The 18,926-nt window shown below is 39.9% G+C and overlaps 1 protein-coding gene across 2 annotated transcripts in view; it reads left to right on the forward strand.

Moving 5' to 3' along the window:
* PAK5 (p21 (RAC1) activated kinase 5) overlaps positions 1-18,926 on the forward strand; it is a 317,201-nt gene that overhangs the window by 260,585 nt on the left and 37,690 nt on the right. The window contains exons 1-2 of one of the 2 annotated variants that reach the window (XM_067013926.1): positions 6,031-6,102; positions 11,462-12,247. In XM_067013926.1, the coding sequence (XP_066870027.1) occupies positions 6,100-6,102; positions 11,462-12,247 (789 nt within the window). In that variant the 5' untranslated portion in view covers positions 6,031-6,099. Of the gene's footprint in view, positions 1-6,030; positions 6,103-11,461; positions 12,248-18,926 lie in introns of those variants that run through there. The other variant, XM_059036625.2, reaches the window with a different exon arrangement.

Below are 18,926 nucleotides of genomic sequence, written 5' to 3' on the forward strand. Positions count from 1 at the left end.
AAAGCCCCTGTCTCAGAGTCTTGTTGTAAAGATTAAATATGGGGAAAACACTTCTAATTGTCTTGGCACACAGTGACTGTTTAAGTCAATGTTAGTGACTGGAAGCTCTTTTAAACCAGTGCATGGAATGATGGCAGCCATTTCAATCATCTCAAAAATTACTTAAAGCTCACATCCTACGTGGGGGAGGAGGGTGCTCAACTCTTGCATATGCCCATCTCGTCTGCGATGCCTAAGGCTGAGCTCAACACCCAGCAAAACTCAGCCAACTTGCTTCTCTACTATCACTTGAAAATTCCTTCGGGAACAGGGTGTGGTTTCTTATTCTAGTGGATTGACTTGGCCCACACACTGAATTGCTTCAGGATTGGGGAGACCTGTGTTTCATGTCCCTTCTGCCACAGAACCACAGATTGTGTGTGAGCCAAGAGTGGTCCTTTGGTGCCAAGTGACCACATCCCTCTGAAACCACACACCCAACTTACTGGGAGTCTTTCTTCTTTTTTGTCGTGGCACATGAATCAAATACTAGAACAGTTTTCCCCCCAAAATGTTCCTGTCCAACTAGTGATACTGTAGATTTTATGCAAACATTTTAGGTAAAGGGCTTGATAGTAAATATTTTACATTTTGAGGACCATGTGGTCTCTGTTGCAACTACTCAACTCTGCCAGTTGTGGTGCAAAAGCAGCCACACACTGTAGCTACACAAATGGATGCGGCTGTGTGCCAGTAAGATGTTGTTTACAAAAACAGGCTAGATTTAGCCCATAGGTCATTGTTTGCCAACCCCCGTTCTACCTGAATGCTGTCCAATCGGAATATAATGCAAAGCACATATTTAATTTTACATTTCCCAGTCACCACATTTGAAAAGTTCTTGATATATTTAAACATCTCAATCTTTCAGGACTTTTAAAAGATGGAATAAAAAAAAAAAATCTTAGAGTAGAAAGGGACAGATGCCTTACCTCACAAATACCCTAAATTTGTTGAAGCGACCTGATATCTAATGACTGCTTTAAGAAATCTTAAGTGATCATAGGAAACTCTGCATAAATATTAAAATGCCCATTTTGACTGATTTTTTAGAGTCCATATAAATGGAACCAAAATTATAACCGTGAAGCTAGGCCAATTTCAAATAATTTTGCCATAAAAAACACACTAAAACCCACTCAAAGATAAGCATTGACCACACCCCTGTTTGGACTCCATGCCGATTCATCCTTTGTGGGCAAAAGCAGATGATGGGGGCTTCATGAGTAGCACCATTTAAGAGAAGCCAGTTTTCCCAGACTCGTCTGTAGTGAGTTTCCACTCATATAAATGCCCCTTTGTGTAGCCACATCAAGGGTTAGCATTCCCTACCCACAGGCATGCAGGCCTTTCCCCCTTCTGCAGTCTGGTTCACCTGCCCTAGTATAAATGGGCCCAGCTCCCAGCTTTTGTGCCTCCTTTCTTCTGCATCTCCCTCCTCTGGCCAGTGTGGAGGGAAGGGGCACATAGATGAATTGGGGCTGGCTGGTCTAGGATGGCCTCAGCAGGGATGGCTCATCTCTGATCCTCCAGATGGCCAGTCCAAGCTGGTTCACCTGGGAAAGGCAGGGAACAGAGAGAGCAGGGCTTCCTGCAGCCCAGACTAAGAATTAGTATCACGTCACTTCTGCCACCCTCTTTTGTCTCAGCAAGCCGTATGGCCATCCCAGATTCAAGGGTGGGGACATAGACTTCACCACCTCCCAATGTGAAGAACTACAATGTCACATCGCATGGGGAGGGGATTAGTTGCGCCCATTTTGCAAGCAATCTATCACAGGGACTAATATCAAACTACAGGATTGGCCATCGTGTGATACACTCTAATGAATATGCCTTCTTTCACTATCTATGTGAGTTTGTATCTCATCCTGAAATACTGAAAAATGAAACGCTTCTTCATCTGTGGTCAGCTCTTCTTGATACCCAAGCATCAAGCTAAGATAAGTAGTTCCAGTCACAGGTCTCAGTGCTCCAGGTGCTGCAGTTCATTATCAGTGCATGTCTGGTTCATAATTCAGAATGCTCCCCTTGGCATCCCTGGAGCTGGTGTGGGTGACCTTGGCTCCATGGCCAATGATCGAGGATTAGCCTGGACACACTTTTTTTTTTTTTTTGAAGTAGAGTTGATTTGCAGTGTTGTGTTAATTACTGCTGTACAGCAAAGTGATTCAGTTATACATATATATGCATTCTTTTTTCTATTCTTTTCCATTATGGTTTATCACAGGATGTTGCATATAGTTCCCTGTGCTATACAGTAGGACCTTGTTGTTCATCTATTCTATATGTAATAAGTTGCATCTGTTAACCCCAAGCTCCCAATACATCCTTCCCTCCAGCTCCCCACCCCGTCCGCCTGGCACCCCCAAGTCTATTCTCTATGTAGCCTGGCCACACTTGATAGAGAAACCAGGGAAAGTCTGTCCCTCCTTACTCTCTTTTATTCCAGGAATGCTTTATAATTCCAGGCTCACTAGAGTCATCATTATGATTCATGAGTTAAGGTAATTCCTTCCAGCTGCTATAACGTATTAACCCACGAACCTCAGTAAGTAAGCTCAACAAAATAGGAGTTTATTTCTCACTCAGTGTCCAATGTGGATGTTCCTGTCCAGAGCATGGCATGGCACATGGTCATTGGGCAATGCAGATTCCATCACATGGCTCCGGCATCTCCTAGCAATTTCTGAGAGTATCCTGCTAGATCTTCTCCATCCAGCTGATAGACAAGAGAATAAAGAGAAGAAAAGACATTTCTTTGTAACCGGCCTGGAAGGACACACATCACAACTTGCTCATAGTCCATGGCTTAGAGTTGGTCTGATGGTCCATTTAGATGCAAAGGGTGCTGGGAAATATGGTTCCTGGCTGGGAACAACTTGACAGCAATAAGGTTGCCCTGTGGACAGGGAGCGCACATCTTTGGTGCATATCTACCACATTAATTGAGAATACCGATATTCACACCCATTGGTTTGTGAGCAGGGGACCCTGCCTTACTTCATTTTACATTTTTTATTGTGAAATATATGGCTAAAACAGGTGTACTGGATACCTCTTGTGTCCCATTGCACATCTTTTAGGTCAACCTTTTTGCCTCCCGCCGTTGCTGAGACAGCCTGCTGTCACCTCGGTTGCACCACTCTGCTTTTGGACCTGGTGATTTTTTTTACTGCCACCTGGTGGCATGCATGAGGGGGGATCCTCTCAGCCATTCTGACAGAGGATATGGGAAGATTAATATTTGCATCTTCATTCCCTTGAATCTTCAGTTCTGAGACTGAGAATTGACCCCGAATTGTCCACAGACAACCAGCTTGACAATGTACCCCCCGAATTGCCTTCCCCCCTTCCCTGTTTCCCGCTGTTCCTTGACCTCACTTTCCAAAATAAACTATTCACATGCAAGCCGTTATCTCAGCTCTGCTTTTGAGGAAGCCAGGCTAAGATGCGAATATAGCACGTGGAGAGCGTAAAGAATAATACTAAATTCTTACATCTTATGCTCAAATTAAGAAACAGATTGTGGGATATTGTCTCATTCATCTCAGAGTGTTCCCTGCACCTGGAAACGATTTTTGGTTTAATTAAACGGATAAATTACTGAGCAGAGATACCTCCATAAACTTCATTGCTACCTAGACACCAGAAACAAAAAACGGCAAGCAGGTAACAGTTACATTCACAATTATGGTACTCATAGTCTCAGATTGACTTTGAATACAAACATAAAGCCCTTCTGACTATTAACTCTGGGCAAACTGACTTCAGTTGCCTTCAGCCCAGCTGCCTCGAATTGCAAGCAGCAAGAACCAGGGCTATAAACTACACATTTGCTTAGCCAAGTTAACAATAAATAGTCACCTTCAGGGGTTATCCTTGTATGGAACTGATGAGTAAATGTGTCAGATTCATTGTGCTTTCAAAGGCAGAGAAAATGGCCAACAATAGAACATTTTCCAATTACCTTAATGAGGAAATCTTGATCTCCACAAAATTCACAGAACCTTCCTTAGATACATTCTACGTTTTTAAGTAATTTGTGCAGAACATAATAATATTTTTAGTAAAGGAATTGGCTTATTTGGATTCCACATGATTAAAATTATGGCATAATTTATTTTAAAGGGTTTTAATGGTTAGAAACCCTCACTACCCCCTCTGCTCTGAGATACCCTGCCCATAATTCTCATGTTTTGCAGGAATATGTGATTCTCAACTACTCACTCAATTAGCCCCACCCCCTGTGGTTACCAAAGGAGCAATTATACTCCAAAAAAGATGTTAAAAAATTTTTTAAAGAGATTTTTAAAAAATGACAACAACGAAAAAGTGTATGTAGAAAACTGAAAGAAAATAGAGGGTCTGAGTTCTTTTGATGTTAAAAAAGTCAACATTTCTTCCCATAAAAATCCAAGTGTATCACATCTTTTTGTTGTGATTATGTACTCAGGTGTTTCTAGCCTCATTCCTTAATAAAAACAGGGAATTGGTTCTCTGCAAAGAGGGTAAGAATTTAGATGGAGTGTTTAAAAGTCGATTATTTTCTGAGAGGTCCTGGCTTATTCTTGAGTCAGGGGACTATTTGGCTTATTGACCTCCAGAGAAGTGTTTACCAGAAAGACAAAATGAAACACATCCTTGAGGAGGATAGAAGACATTGTTTTGGAAAAGAAATGCGAGGTTTTATTAGGGCAAATCTGTTAATTACACACTTTATTATTGTCAAGGTTAATACAGTTTGTGAGAGCAGAGGCACTTTTTCATCTCTTCCCGGGAACAAGGGGAGACAGCTGTTCTTAGGCACAGATCCATTATAGCTTATCACTGGCCAGCAGCCTGAGGAAGGAGCACCATGAAATATGGCCTCTGTCACCAGGAGCCAGGGCCAATGCTGAGCTGGTCGAGGCACAGAGCAGAGGCAATGAGAACCACAGCGCTAAACTCAAGTAGATTGGGTTGCATTGATTTTTAATGCCTGGCTGTTCTTCTGTGTGAAATTTACTGGTACTCTTGCAATTATTGTATTACTGATCTCTACAAAACTGCACAATCTTGCTTTAATAAACATCACATCCTGACAGTAATAAATAGCGGTTCTTACCTTCTGAAGCCTGGTTAAACCGTGCTGTAAAATTCTGTATGTTTGGATTTCATTATCATCACTTTGCCGCTTAGGATTCCTTAAAGTGAAACCCGTGTTATGGAAACACATATTGCCTCGGTTCTAGTTTAACTGGTTTTTCTTTCTTTTTTTTTTAACATCTTTATTGGAGTATAATTGCTTTACAATGGTGTATTAGTTTCTGCTTTATAACAAAGTGAATCAGTTATACATATGTCCCCATATCCCTTCCCTCTTGCGTCTCCCTCCCTCCCACCCTCCCTATCCCACCCCTCTAGGTGGTCACAAAGCAGTGAGCTGAGCTCCCTGTGCTATGCAGCTGCTTCCCACTAGCTATCTATTCTACGTTTGGTAGTGCATATATGTCCATGCCACTCTCTCACTTTGTCACAGCCTACGCTTCCCCCTCCCCACATCCTTGAGTCCATTCTCTAGTAGGTCTGCGTCTCCATTCCCATCTTACTCCTAGTTTCTTCATGACCTTTTATTTTTCTTAGATTCCATATATATGTGTTAGCATACGGTATTTGTTTTTCTCTTTCTGACTTAACTGGTTTTTCTGATTACATAAGGTTATTATACACTTCTTTTTAAAAAACATTTTGGAGGGTGGGTCAACAATTTATTTTTAAGGTTGACATTTTGTAAGCCCCTTCTTGTTAACACTGATTTAATAGTTTTCATTGAAAGAGAGAAAAGTTTCCTTTCAGAGGGATACATGTACACATTCAGCAAACATTTTCAAATGCATTTTTTTGGATCTCCTTTTTAGCATTAGAAAATGCTAAATGACTGTGCTTTCGGTTCTTGGAGTTTTGTTTGTTTGTTTTCACTATAGATAAGATTTTCTTCTTTTCAAATGTCTGCAACCATACCTTCATTTCCGTGGTACTCAGCTTTTATTCATCAGTAACTCCAAGGCTTGGAGCTTCATGGTAAGATCACAATGCTATAGAAGATGTTTCAAAATGGTGAGATCTGTTAAAGTCTTCATTTTGGTTAAACATAAGTATTTCCACCTTCATAGGGAAGGCGGAAATATTGAACAACTATAGCAATAACCAACTATAACGTGAAAAATGTACACAATATGTACATATTTAACACTATGCTATATATATTTAATAAAATATGCATTATATATTTAATTAATTTATTTATTTATTAGAAGATTTATTTCTTATATCTGTTTGCAGCTTCTTATTTTCCTAAATTACTATCAACCTAATTTAAAAGTAAATTTTACCCATAAAATAGTGAAATGACTGCCATTATTAGTACTTACTATTAGTACGCCAGGAATCATGCCAACTATTCCGCACATGTTATTTCATTAAATCATCACATTAACTCTATGAGGCAAGGATTTATTCTTGCCATATTGTGGATTAGGAACTATGACTTAAAAGGTTAGGTAACTTGCCCAATACCACAAGGCTGATAAGTGCTGTGAGCCTAAGATTCAAAACAGGGTAGTAAATACATACTACTTGTTTTTTTGAAATATTTCTTATTCAGTAAATAGTCTTTATTTTTCTTCTAAATAGCATTTAGCTCACAGCAATATTAATATCTCTACTTCCATATTAACAAATGTATAGAATTCTGTGTATTGAGTTTACTGCTATATTTTGCATGTAAACTGAACATACTTTGGCTATTCAATGACAAGTGCACAGAAACAGCAAACTCCCCAATTCTGAGGTCACAGGTTAATTTGTATGCTTAAACAGCGACCCTCTAATCCCCATGGAAATCTAAACAAACATACTCGGGCGATTTTAAAAATTTGTGAAATAGTTGTTTATCATTGTTTTGTTTTTAAATTTTTTTCAAATGTGAGACATTTGAATGTGTAGTGGGTAATCTGTAGGAATGTGCAGAGGGTAATTTCTATCCAGAATGATGGCTAAAAAGACCTTTAGTAGTTACACTGTGATATAAACAAATGGATACTATTTTCTTGAAAATTACTACAAACACTATTGAAGAGAAGAGGAGGCCAACAGTTTAAATCCACAGGAAGTAACAGTACATATGAGCCTCTCAGAGGCTTTGAAGAGCACCCTGAGCAAATAGAGAATGAGAAGTGTACACAGGTAAGACCCACCTGCAATGCAATAGGAAGCTGCTCAAACAGACTTGGTACTTTCGAGTGTGAGTTATTAGCATTCATATTTAATGCGTTAGAAGCTGTCTATTTCATAGTTGCCTATTCCCAGGCTGCTCCCTCTTTCCTGTTCATACGTATTGTTTCTCCCAAGTTTATCTGTTGGGGGTTGCATAGACATTGCTCTGAGAAGAGGTCCAAATATATATATGATATATATCACATATCATATATATGATATATCATATATATGCTATGTATATATATCATATATATCATATATGATATATATCATATATGTATGATATATATGATTTTTTTCTCTCTCTGGGGGATGCTTCAACAGAACATCACCTATTTCGGCAACCAATCAATCAATGTATACCCCTCTCCGCAAAAACAATTACAACATTCCATATAAAGGAAGACTATTCAGTGATAAAAGGGAATCAGGAAAAAAAGAATAAGCTATTAATTCACGCGACAACCTGAATGAACCGTAAATGTATTACCGCTAAGTGAAAGGAGCAAGACCAAAAGACTCCAGAATGTGTGGCTCTGTTCACGTGATATCCTGGAAAAGGCAAAACTGTAAGGATGAAAAACAGAGTTTGGGGAGGGGTGGTGTCTGACTAGGGGAAGGTCAGGAGATTTGAGGAAAGAGAGCGTAGAACTAGTCTGTATGGCACTGCCAGTGGTGAATACATGATGCTTTGCATTTGTCAATTCCCATTGAACTTTCCAGCACCAAAAGTGAACTAATATATGCAATTACAAAAAAAAAAAAAAGAAAACTGTCAACCAGGAGATCAGAGCATCCCAAGATGTAATACAGAGTGTGACAAAAGAATCTATTATTTCACGTGTATGACATAACCTCCTTGAAGGGGGTATGAGGAAAAAAGACACCAACCTAAGTAACTTATAAAAACAGTGATTTGAATGGAAACTGTAAGACTAAAGTAAAAAAAAAAAACAAATAAACCTGCACATAAACACTGTACTCTAGTTGGCAAAGTTGTTTCCACGGTGGTGTGGGTTCATAATTCTGAAACTGCTATGCATATCTACGGGGATTGAATAGGTAAATGAACAGCAGATGATGGAATCCAGGTTTTTCACTGTTGGGAGAGTGGGGATTACAGACAAGTAAGGGGAAAAGCTAGAATGGGGCTTCCCTGGTGGCGCAGTGGTTGAGAGTTCGCCTGCTGATGCAGGGGACACGGGTTCGTGCCCCGGTCTGGGAAGATCCCACGTGCCGCAGAGCGGCTGGGCCCGTGAGCCATGGCCGCTGAGCCTGCGCGTCCGGAGCCTGCGCTCCGCAATGGGAGAGGCCACAACAGTGAGAGGCCCGCGTACCACAAAAAAAAAAAGCTAGAATGAACCATTTGGTACTAGATTAGATTCAGAGATATCCGTCTGAATTCAGGTTTAGTTTAATATAGATAGAGCTGGATTTATAGAATTATAGATGTGTGTGTACATGGGTGACTTTGCATATGCATATTTCATAGCTCTGTTTACTGAGAGAGGCTTGGAAACAATGACACCCCAGTAGCAATGTGCATACCCAGCACCGAGATATTGGTTTCTAATATCATTCTTCAGTAAATGGAACCAAGGCTCCTTGGAGAAATGGCTGATTTTAGGGCAAGGACAAGGAAAATACAAGATGAGCCTGGAGCACCTTATAGTGTCAGAAAGTAAGAAAATGCTCAAAAAACAAAAGAGTGGGGTCTTGTCATAGGGACACAGCAGCCAATCTGAAAGAACTCTTAATAACCAAAGCTGGAACAATTTGAGCAACAAAACAACACAGTACAGGCAAACCTCAGATATATTGCAAGTTCAGCTTCAGATCACTGCAGTAAAGCAAATACCCCAATAAATCGACACACACACATTTGTTGGTTTCCCAGTACATATAAAAGTTATGTTTATGCTATACTGTAATCTGTTAAGTGTACAGTAGCATTATGTCTAAAAAAATGTACATACCTTAATTTTAAAACACTTTATTGCTGAAAAATGCTAACCATCATCTGAGGCTTCAGCGAGTTTCAATCTTTTTTACTGGTGGAGGGTTTGAAATATTTTGAGAATTACCACGATGTTACACAAAGGCAAGAAATGAGCAAATGCTGTTAGAAAAACGGTGCCAATAGATTGTCTTGAGGCAGGATTGTCACAAACCTTCAATTTGTTAAAAAAAAAAAAAAAGCAAAAAACAAAAAACAAAAGTTTATCTTTAAAGAGCAATAAAGTGAAGCACAATAAAATGGAGTATGCCTCTATTGAATTATAACCCAAAGTATAAAACAAGCAAATATCCATGATTCTATCCCTACTGATTCAAATAAATGATTGAATAAATAAATAAGGAGACTTGCCTAGTCTCCTGTGGAGAAGAATTCCAAGTACTTTATGTTAGATATACCCTCTCAGAAAGGTAGATCTTGACTTGACACCCCTTGAGTATGGGCTGCACTTAGTGACTTGCTTCCAAAGAGTGAAATGTGGAAAGTGGGAGGGAAGGGAGGGGAATATAACTTTACAGTGTGGAAACCAGGCAACCATTACCTTGGCCAGGTGATCAAGGGCAACATCATCAGTGATGAGCTGTGTGTACCCTGGATATGATGCAATGAAATTGGTATATTACTCTGTGATCTTCCTCCCCCAAAACCGATAACCCCAGTTTAACCATAAGAAAAACTTCAGACACACCCAATTGAGGGACATTCTGCAGAATACCTGACCAGTAAAATTGTCAAGGTCATCAAAAACAAGGAAAGGCTGAGAAACTGTCTCAGGTCTAAGGAGACATGACAAATAAAGGTAATGAGGTATCCTGGATGGGACCCTGGAACACTAGGAAAAAAAACCTAATGAAATCTACATAAACTGTGGAGTTTAGTTAATAGTAATGCAAGATGTTAACAATCAGGGGACTAGGTGAGGGATATATGAAAACTCTCTTTGCAGTTTCTCTGTTAATCTGAAAGTACTCCAGACTTAAACGTTTATTTAAAACAAAAGGGTAGAGACCAAAGGCTTTAGTCCAGGACTTTTTTCCAGGGGGAAAAAAGACCAAACCTTGTTTTTCACTATGGATAGTTGGAGAAGCACTGATCTGTAAAAACATATTCTCTAGGACAACTTTGACTTTTTCTTCCAGTTTGAAATCTATTGTTCTAAACTGAGATAGCTTTGCACTCCTTGCTACTTTCTCAAAGGTGTTTTTCTCTTGAAATCCCAAAGTCTGAAGTCACACTTTGTTCTTTGTTCTTTTATCCACCCCCGTCATATTTTATTGCAAACCTTGTTATTGTCAAGGTGCAGCTGACTGGTTTTGTAAGTAGTTTCTGATTTCTTTCTGTTCCTGTTATTCATTCCAGTGTTATTTAGGCTCATTAAAGGGAACATTTGGGCTTGGCAATTTGTCACTAAGATTCGGGTACGAGCACATCATTACCAAGCTATCCAAAATTCAGCAGTGATGATACTGATGATACACAGAAGTGTGGCCAAGAAAGCATTACAGTTATATACTTAATAAGAACATCACATTTGATCACAAATTAAATCATACAAGTAATCTTCATGCGGTTTCCTATTTACAGCTCAGAAAGTTTCTTCCTCTTCTATAAAATCTGATAACTTCAATTATTATGTGTCTTCCATTAAAAGTAAAAAATGTGCACCTCTTTCTGAGTATGTTACTATTCGAGTACCAATGTTTTTGATTTTGCAAATAATCTGGAAAATGAATGTAAAAAGATAATAAATATACCTTTTATAACAAAAGAGTTATAGACTTAAAATTATAATCATCAGTTTATTGTTGGATAGCTAGGGTTTATTATTAAGTGAAGAAACAATGAACTGGCAAATAAGACAGTAATATCCTATATATAGTCTTCTAAATGGTTTTTTGATGTTTGACCTCTCTATTGAGATAGGTAAGGAAGAATTTGCAGTTTGAGATTATTGTTTAATATTTGATTTATTTCACCAGTCAAATCAACCAACACACTTTTTTTTTCTTTATCTTTTTTAATGAAATATTCCTGGGGCCTATTTTCCTCTGTGGTTTAAATTGGATGGATTCGGGGTGGGATTCTTCCATCAATTTGAAAGCATTAAATGTTTTCTTTAAACAGTGTTCCCTTTCTTATTCCCAGACAATCGTTAGAGGAAACAAACCCTGCAAGGAAACCTCCATCAATGGCCTTCTGGAGGATTTCGACAACATCTCCGTGACCCGCTCCAACTCCCTAAGGAAGGAAAGCCCGCCCACCCCAGACCAGGGAGCCTCCAGCCATGGTCAAGGCCATCGGGAAGAAAATGGATTCCTCACCTTCTCACAGTATTCCAGCGAATCTGATACCACTGCTGACTATGCGACGGAAAAGTACAAAGAAAGGAGTCTCTATGGAGATGATTTGGACCCGTTTTATAAAGGCAGCCACTCGGCCAAGCAAAATGGGCACGTAATGAAAATGCAACATGGGGAAGCCTACTATTCTGAGATGAAGTCTTTGCAATCCAACAGAGCCAGGTTTCCTGTTGATTATCACACACACTTGGACTCACTGAGCAAACCCAGTGAGTACAGTGACCTCAAGTGGGGGTACCAGCGAGCCTCAAGCAGCTCCCCTCTGGATTATCCGTTCCAATTCACACCTTCTAGAACTGCAGGGACCAGTGGGTGCTCCAAGGAGAGCCTGGCATACAGCGAAAGTGAGTGGGGACCCAGCTTGGATGACTATGACAGGAGGCCAAAGTCATCATACCTGAGTCAGACCAGCCCTCAGCCCGCCATGCGGCAGAGGTCACGGTCAGGCTCTGGGCTCCAGGAACCCATGATGCCCTTCGGAGCAAGTGCATTTAAAACCCACCCCCAAGGACACTCCTACAGCTCCTACACCTACCCTCGCTTGTCTGAGCCCACAATGTGCATTCCAAAGGTAACGTCCACCGCCTCCTTCCTTCGGTGTGTGGGGTGTCCACAAAGGTGTGCTCCCATGACCTTCTTATACAGATTCTAGAGCACTGATTTGTCTATAAGTGAGAATCCATATCAAAATTCTACCTGATTTCCACCCAGGAGCCCCAAGGGCAGGGAATTTAGGGCAAGGCACATTTATTCATTAAAATCAAAGCCTTTTAGGAGCTCCTACAAGGTTTCTGGTTAAAAGCCAAAAATATTATGTATTTGAAACATATTCTGATATACTAATGATAAATGTTATGTGCTCACATGGCACTAAGTCCTGTGTTAAGGAGTATACAGTTGTAGACCATTAGGTAGAGTAAAAGTGGTTCGTGCATTCCGGTAAAGGTTACGTGGAACTGTGGACAGGGGGAAAAAATCAGGATAACGTGGTAAGTTTTTAATAAAGTTAATTGTGTTCAACTCAAGAGATGGTCCTGCATTTTGAGAGTATGTTCTTTCTACTAGTTTAGTATTCAAATGTCATTGTTTTTTCATATGAAACTGGGATAATAGATGGAATATGGTTGCTGGGCCTTCTTTGGTGTGCTTTTTATTTATTTATTTTTGTCTTATTGTAATTCCTCTCTTGATACTTTTTCTTAATAATGTTAGCTGCAGTAAATTTGCTTTGAAATGTGGCTGGTCCGTGATATCCCAGAGTTTGGGAACGGCTGTTGGAGGAGTTACTGACTTTGCGAAAATGCCTTGGAAAGTGTGCCAGGGGGTTATTTTCCCGGAGTAACTTAGAAATGTTTTCGCTGCCTCCCCTGTACAGCAAAGTGAAAATGGGACGTCTGGCAGTGGGCTCTAGATTTTAGAGGTCTCAGACCAGTTGAGGGAGACTTGACTTCTTGAAGTGTGATCATGGACCTTTCACCGAATACTGTCTCTTCAACTGCTTGATGGGCTGCATAGCAAACCCTGGAAGGCAAGCCTGCCTGCATCATCTGTTTGATTGATTGTCAATACCCAGTATTTTTCCTTTGCTCATTATTTCTCATAAACCCAATCTAAAATGTTGAAGTCTTTTAGGGACATTCTGGGAGTGACTAAGCCATACTTAGTCATACTAAGCCATACTTTAGAAAAAGCAAAAATTTATCACTTTAGTTCCCAATATATAAACTTAAAAACAAATCTTGAGGAAATAAAGACCTGAAATATGTACTGTCAGTTAAAATGTAAATATTGAGAAAGTTTTCCATCTCACTGTATTATTTATTTGAATCCCCATGATCAGGGTATCATGGCTGCCTTTTCTTCCTATGTTCTTCCCGGGGCAATGATTGGAAAGAAGTCTGTCTAACTAACCAACAGACAAAGTTATAAGAAACCATATGCATGTGTCATGATGCATGAGATCGTTTATTCGATTTACTGTGCACATCACTCAACCAAAGGAGCCTCTTCATAGTTCTAGAGTGAGCTAAGCAAATTTATACATTCTGTAGCTGAATCTAGTTACATTCTCTGGTTTTTGAACATCAGTGGTTACTTTAGGAATAAAGAATGTGATTTTTTTTCAGCTTAACTGAGGTATAATTGACAAAATTATAAGATATTTAAAGTGTACAAGATGATGAACTGATATACATTGTGAAAGGTTTTCCCTCACTGAGTTAAGACATTCATCACCTCACATGTTTACCTTTTTTGTTTATGTTTGAGAACATTTAGGTTCTACTTGCTTAGCAGATTTCTACAATATAGTGTTATCAACTATAGTCACCTTGTTATACATTCGATCCTCAGACGTTATAGCTGAAAGTTTGTAACCTTTAACCAACTTCTTCCTTTTCCCCATCTCCTAGACCCTGGCAACCACTTTTCTATTCTCTGTTTCTATGAGTTTGACTTCTTCCTTTGTTTTTTAAGATTCCACATACAAATGATGCCATTTATTGTATTTGTCATTCTCTATCTAGCTTATTTCACTTAGCATGAAACCCTTCAGCTTCTTCCATGATATTGCAAGTGACAGGATTCCATTCTCTTTTAAGGCTGAGTAATATTCCTTTGTGTGTGTGTATATATATATATATATATATATATATATATATATATATATATACATATATATATATATATTCTTTGATTCACATTTTCTTATCCATTCATTCGCTGATGGACACATAGGCTGTTTCCATACCATATCTATGCTAATAATGCTGCAATGGGCATGGGAGTACAGATATCTCTTCCAGATAATGATTTCGTTTCCTTTGGATATATACCCAGAAGTGGGATTGCTGGATCATGTAGTAATTCTATTTTTAATTTCTTGAGAAACTTCCTTACTGTTTTCCATTGTGGCTGTACCAGTGTACATTCCCATCAACAGTGTACAAGGGTTCTCTTTTCTCCACATGTTTGCCAGAATTTGTTATCTCTTACCTATTTAATAATAGCTATCCTAACAGGTGTGAGGTGGTATCTCACTGTGGTTTGGGTTTGCATTTTCCTGATGATTAGTGATGTTGAGCACCTTTTTATATACCTGTTGGCCATGTGTATGTTTTCTTCAGAAAAATGTCTATTCAGGTCCTTTGCTCATTTTAAAATTAGATAATACAGCGTTTTTACTACTGAATTCCTCACTATTATTTCCCAGTATACTTTGGATATTACCTCCTTGTCAAATATGTGATTTGCAAGTATTTTCTCCTGTTCTGTAGGTTGCCTTTCATTTTGTTGGTGTTTTTCTTTGCTGAGCAGAAGTTCTTTAAGTTTAATTTAGTTCTACTTGTTTATTTTTGCTTTTGTTGCCTTTGCTTGTAATGCCAAGTCTAAAAAAACAAACCATTGCCAAGAGCAATGTCAAACATCTTACTCCTATGTATTGTTCTAGGAACTTTATGGTTTCAGGTCTTATATTCAAGTCTTTAATCCATTTGAGTTGATTTTTGTGTATGGTTTAAGTTAGGGGTCCAGTTTCATTCTTCTACACATGGCTATTCAGTTTTCCCAGAACTATTTATTGAAGAGACTATCTTTTCCCCATTGTATATTCTTGTCTCCTCTGTCAAAAATTAATTGACCATATATGTGTGGTTTATTTCTGGGCTCTCTATTCTGTTCCACTGATCTAAGTGTGTTTTTGTGCCAAAACTATACTGTTTTGATTACTATAACTTTGTAATATAGTTTGCAGTCAGGAAATGTGGTGCCTCCAGTTTTGTTCTTTTTTTCTCAGGATTGCTTTGGCTATTCAGGTCAAATATGATTTTGTGTGTATGGTATATTTGAATGCTTGTTGTTGGGAGCTGTTTTAGGTCATGGTCATCGAGGAAATTGTGTCCAGAGACTTTAACCTTTCAGTCATGGAGCTGTATTTGGCCCATTGACATGTTTAGTCACCCAATAGTCATTTTCGATGTCTGAAAAATCAAGATATTTCACTTAGAATTCTCAGCTTTGGGGTCTCAGATTTCTCTTATGAAAAAATGGGACAACCTGTTATCCCTGGGCCCACATTTTCACATAGCATTGGAAATAGAATTGGCTGGAGGTAAAAACTGCCCCATTACAAGGGACAGGCTCTGCCCAGCGCACTTCATTAATTTTTTCCATTAGCCTAATCCCTAAAGGCATTTGAGATTTAATATAACCACCAGCATCCCTTGCCTACTCATTTCACAGAAGAGGAAAGTGAGGTCCAGAAAGTCACATGGCATACTTAAGGTTTCACAGTTGGTTGGTTGCAAAAGAAGAACAAGAATCTAGGTCTGCAGTTTCTCCCAGTTCAGTATTTTTCCCATTATATTGGCATATGTAGTTTTAGGGGTTCAACTGCATTTGCCAATAAAACCCATGAGAGGTCCCAGTGGCCACCAAAACTTTAGGTTAAGTGGAGGAATAGGAAGAGGATGGGAGGAAGGAGGGAGAGAGGGGATAGATTGCTTAATTCTTCACTGATTCCCTCTTCCTGCAGACTTCCAAATATAAGGCAAAGCAGACCTGCTTTATATTTGGCTATTTGGCTACTATTGTGGCTCAGAAAAAAAAGAAAAAAAAAAAACCCATAACAGTTCCTACCAAGTGTTTTTCAGTCCTTATAATCAGGACTCCAAAGGAGTAAGCTGCTGCTCCATGTTTCTTAGGAGACCCATGAGAAATTCACGAGCAGGTCTTGTGGGAGGGTAGGAGGTAGGAGGCCTGTTAGTAATTAAAACGTTTACTTGATTAAAAATATAACATCTCTCTAAAAAGGCTTAGGTGCCTGTGTCCTTAGAACTAGACTCTTAAAAATCTACCAATCACATTTGGATTTCCTGCTGAGAGAAGAAATAGAAACCATGACTCAGGTAATTTGGCTTTGGCTCATGGAAAATTCTAGAAACTGGTGGGTAATGTTCACATCTCCAATAATAAGAGAAAGCATGAAACTTGAGTAAGTTTCCAGATAGAGCAAAAATGAAGAGGGGTGTGTGTGTGTGTGTGTGAGACACCAGCTTTACATTTTGGCTTAATTTTTTTTAAAAAATTCACAAATGTTAACCCACAGTAAAAAACTCCTCCAATGTTATCTACCTACCTTTCCCATTAGTGTGACAGGAATAAAGGATGTTATGAAATCTGTAGATATTGGCATCCATCTCTTTACTTTTAAATGTTTTTTGCTGGGGCTGAGCAGGTGAAACCTTGGGGGAAAAGATAAAGCCAAACCATATCCATATAGCACCATTCAGATCACAGAACTACCAAAACGGATATGGAGAGAGACTGCTTTCCACTCTCCCCTGCAGACAAGGCTGCCTTATAGGGAGGGAAACTGACTGGAGACCCTGTTCCAGTGCATTCGGTTTTGCTCATGCCAATGCTTTCCAGGGACGAGGCGGCTGTTGGCTTGGGTGTCTTGGTGCTGGCCCAGCACATCCATCCATTGCTCTGGCTCCAACTGCCAAGAAGCCCCCGGCGTCATCCCAGATCTGCCAGTTCACTAAACACTGGCTGGTTGCCAGATCCGTATATTGCCTTGTTGAGCCTCACAGTCCTGTAAATTCTTGTGCCCTTTGAACAGATGAGGACACCGGAGCTTTGAGAGGATCAGGAAACAGCCCAGTCAGTCTGCTCATAGCAGAGCTGGGACCCAGCTTTCTGGGCTCAACCCCTTCAGCCGGACATTGGCTACATCCCCAGTGGCGCAGGAAGAGCTTCTGTGGTGCCACGCCTTAACCTGGCTCCTTACAAGCTCCTTCTAACACCTGCAGCAATAAAGTCCCCTTGGTTTGTGTCATCCTGTTCCATTCTATGGATGGATTTCTCAACCTTGACACTGTTGACATTTTGGGCCTGGTAATTGTTTGCTGTGGGGCATCCCATGCACTGTAGGATATTTAGCAGCATCCCTGACCTCTACTCACCAGATGCCAGTAGCACCCCTCCCTCACTTGTAACAAGCAAAATATCTCTAGACACCACCCAATGTCATATGGGCCAGGGGGAGCAGAGGCAACTCCAGCTGAGAAGCCCTGTTCTCTAGCTGTCATTTCCCAAATGCTTTCTGGCAGTCAAGGCTATAGATTCTGGAGATAAACTCCCTGGGTTTGAGTCTTGATATTGCCACTTACAGTTGGGTGAATAAACTGCTCAACTGTGCCCTTACTTCTCTATCTATGAAATGGGAATAAAGACTGCCCCTGCCTTATGATGTTGAGTGAGGTTAAATAAGTTGATAATTACAGTAGTCTAATTATTAATATGCATCGTCTGTATACATCAGTCCGTGTGTATAGTGGGTAGATGGATGACGGCTGTGATGTGACACTGGAGGTTACTGTGTGCCAGGTACTGCGCTAGGCTTTTTAGAAGCATGACCCAATTTTGTCCCCGCAACAACTCTGGAAGAATTCAAGATCATCTCCCTTTTACAGTGAAGAAGCTGACACTCAAAGAGACCATATCTTTCCGGATGTCCCAAGGATATGAAGACAAACAGCTGAGCCAGGATCTAAAATTAGGTCCGTCTCACTCTAAAGCCTACCTATTCCAGAACATTCCCATTTTCACCAAGAAAACCAAGGAGCAGAGAGATGGATATGAGACCTTGGGGCCCAGATGCACACACCACAGGCAACCCTCACCTTGCTGACAAAGAATGGGTGCTGATTCACAGGCGGATTTGAGGTGCACGGGAATACACTTTATTCTCTGTTCTTGGTAGGCTGGAATCCTCTAAGAAGCTCCTTAGCATCAGCAGACTGTGATTTGTGAGTAAAGCTGGGACCGTGGGCTGCAAAGGAAGCATGAAGAGTAGCGATCCCTGAGGCTCTCCTATGCACTCAGTGTACCTTGAGTGATGGTATTATTTGATTTTATAAAAGACACATCAGATTTTCTCACCCATTACAGAAGGCATTGAAGAGCACAAGTTCTAGAATCAGATCCCCAAGATTCCAGCATTTTCTAGCTGTGTGATCTTGTCTGTGCCTCAGTTCATTCATCTGTAAATATGGTGTCTCAATACCTAATTCGAACTTGTCCTGAGGATGAAAAAAGGTTAATAAATGTAAAGGAGTTAGCACATGGAAAGCCCTCAGTGTCAGCTCTTAGTCTCAGGAATATTTCTGGTTGGAAAACATGTCACCATATCTGCTCTCGCCAGTCACAGGAGCATCCTGTCGGTACAATCTTTTACATATTTTCAAAAT

Source organism: Kogia breviceps, chromosome 14 (genome assembly GCF_026419965.1).
Source record: "Kogia breviceps isolate mKogBre1 chromosome 14, mKogBre1 haplotype 1, whole genome shotgun sequence".
In the NCBI taxonomy this organism is placed as follows: domain Eukaryota; kingdom Metazoa; phylum Chordata; class Mammalia; order Artiodactyla; family Physeteridae; genus Kogia; species Kogia breviceps.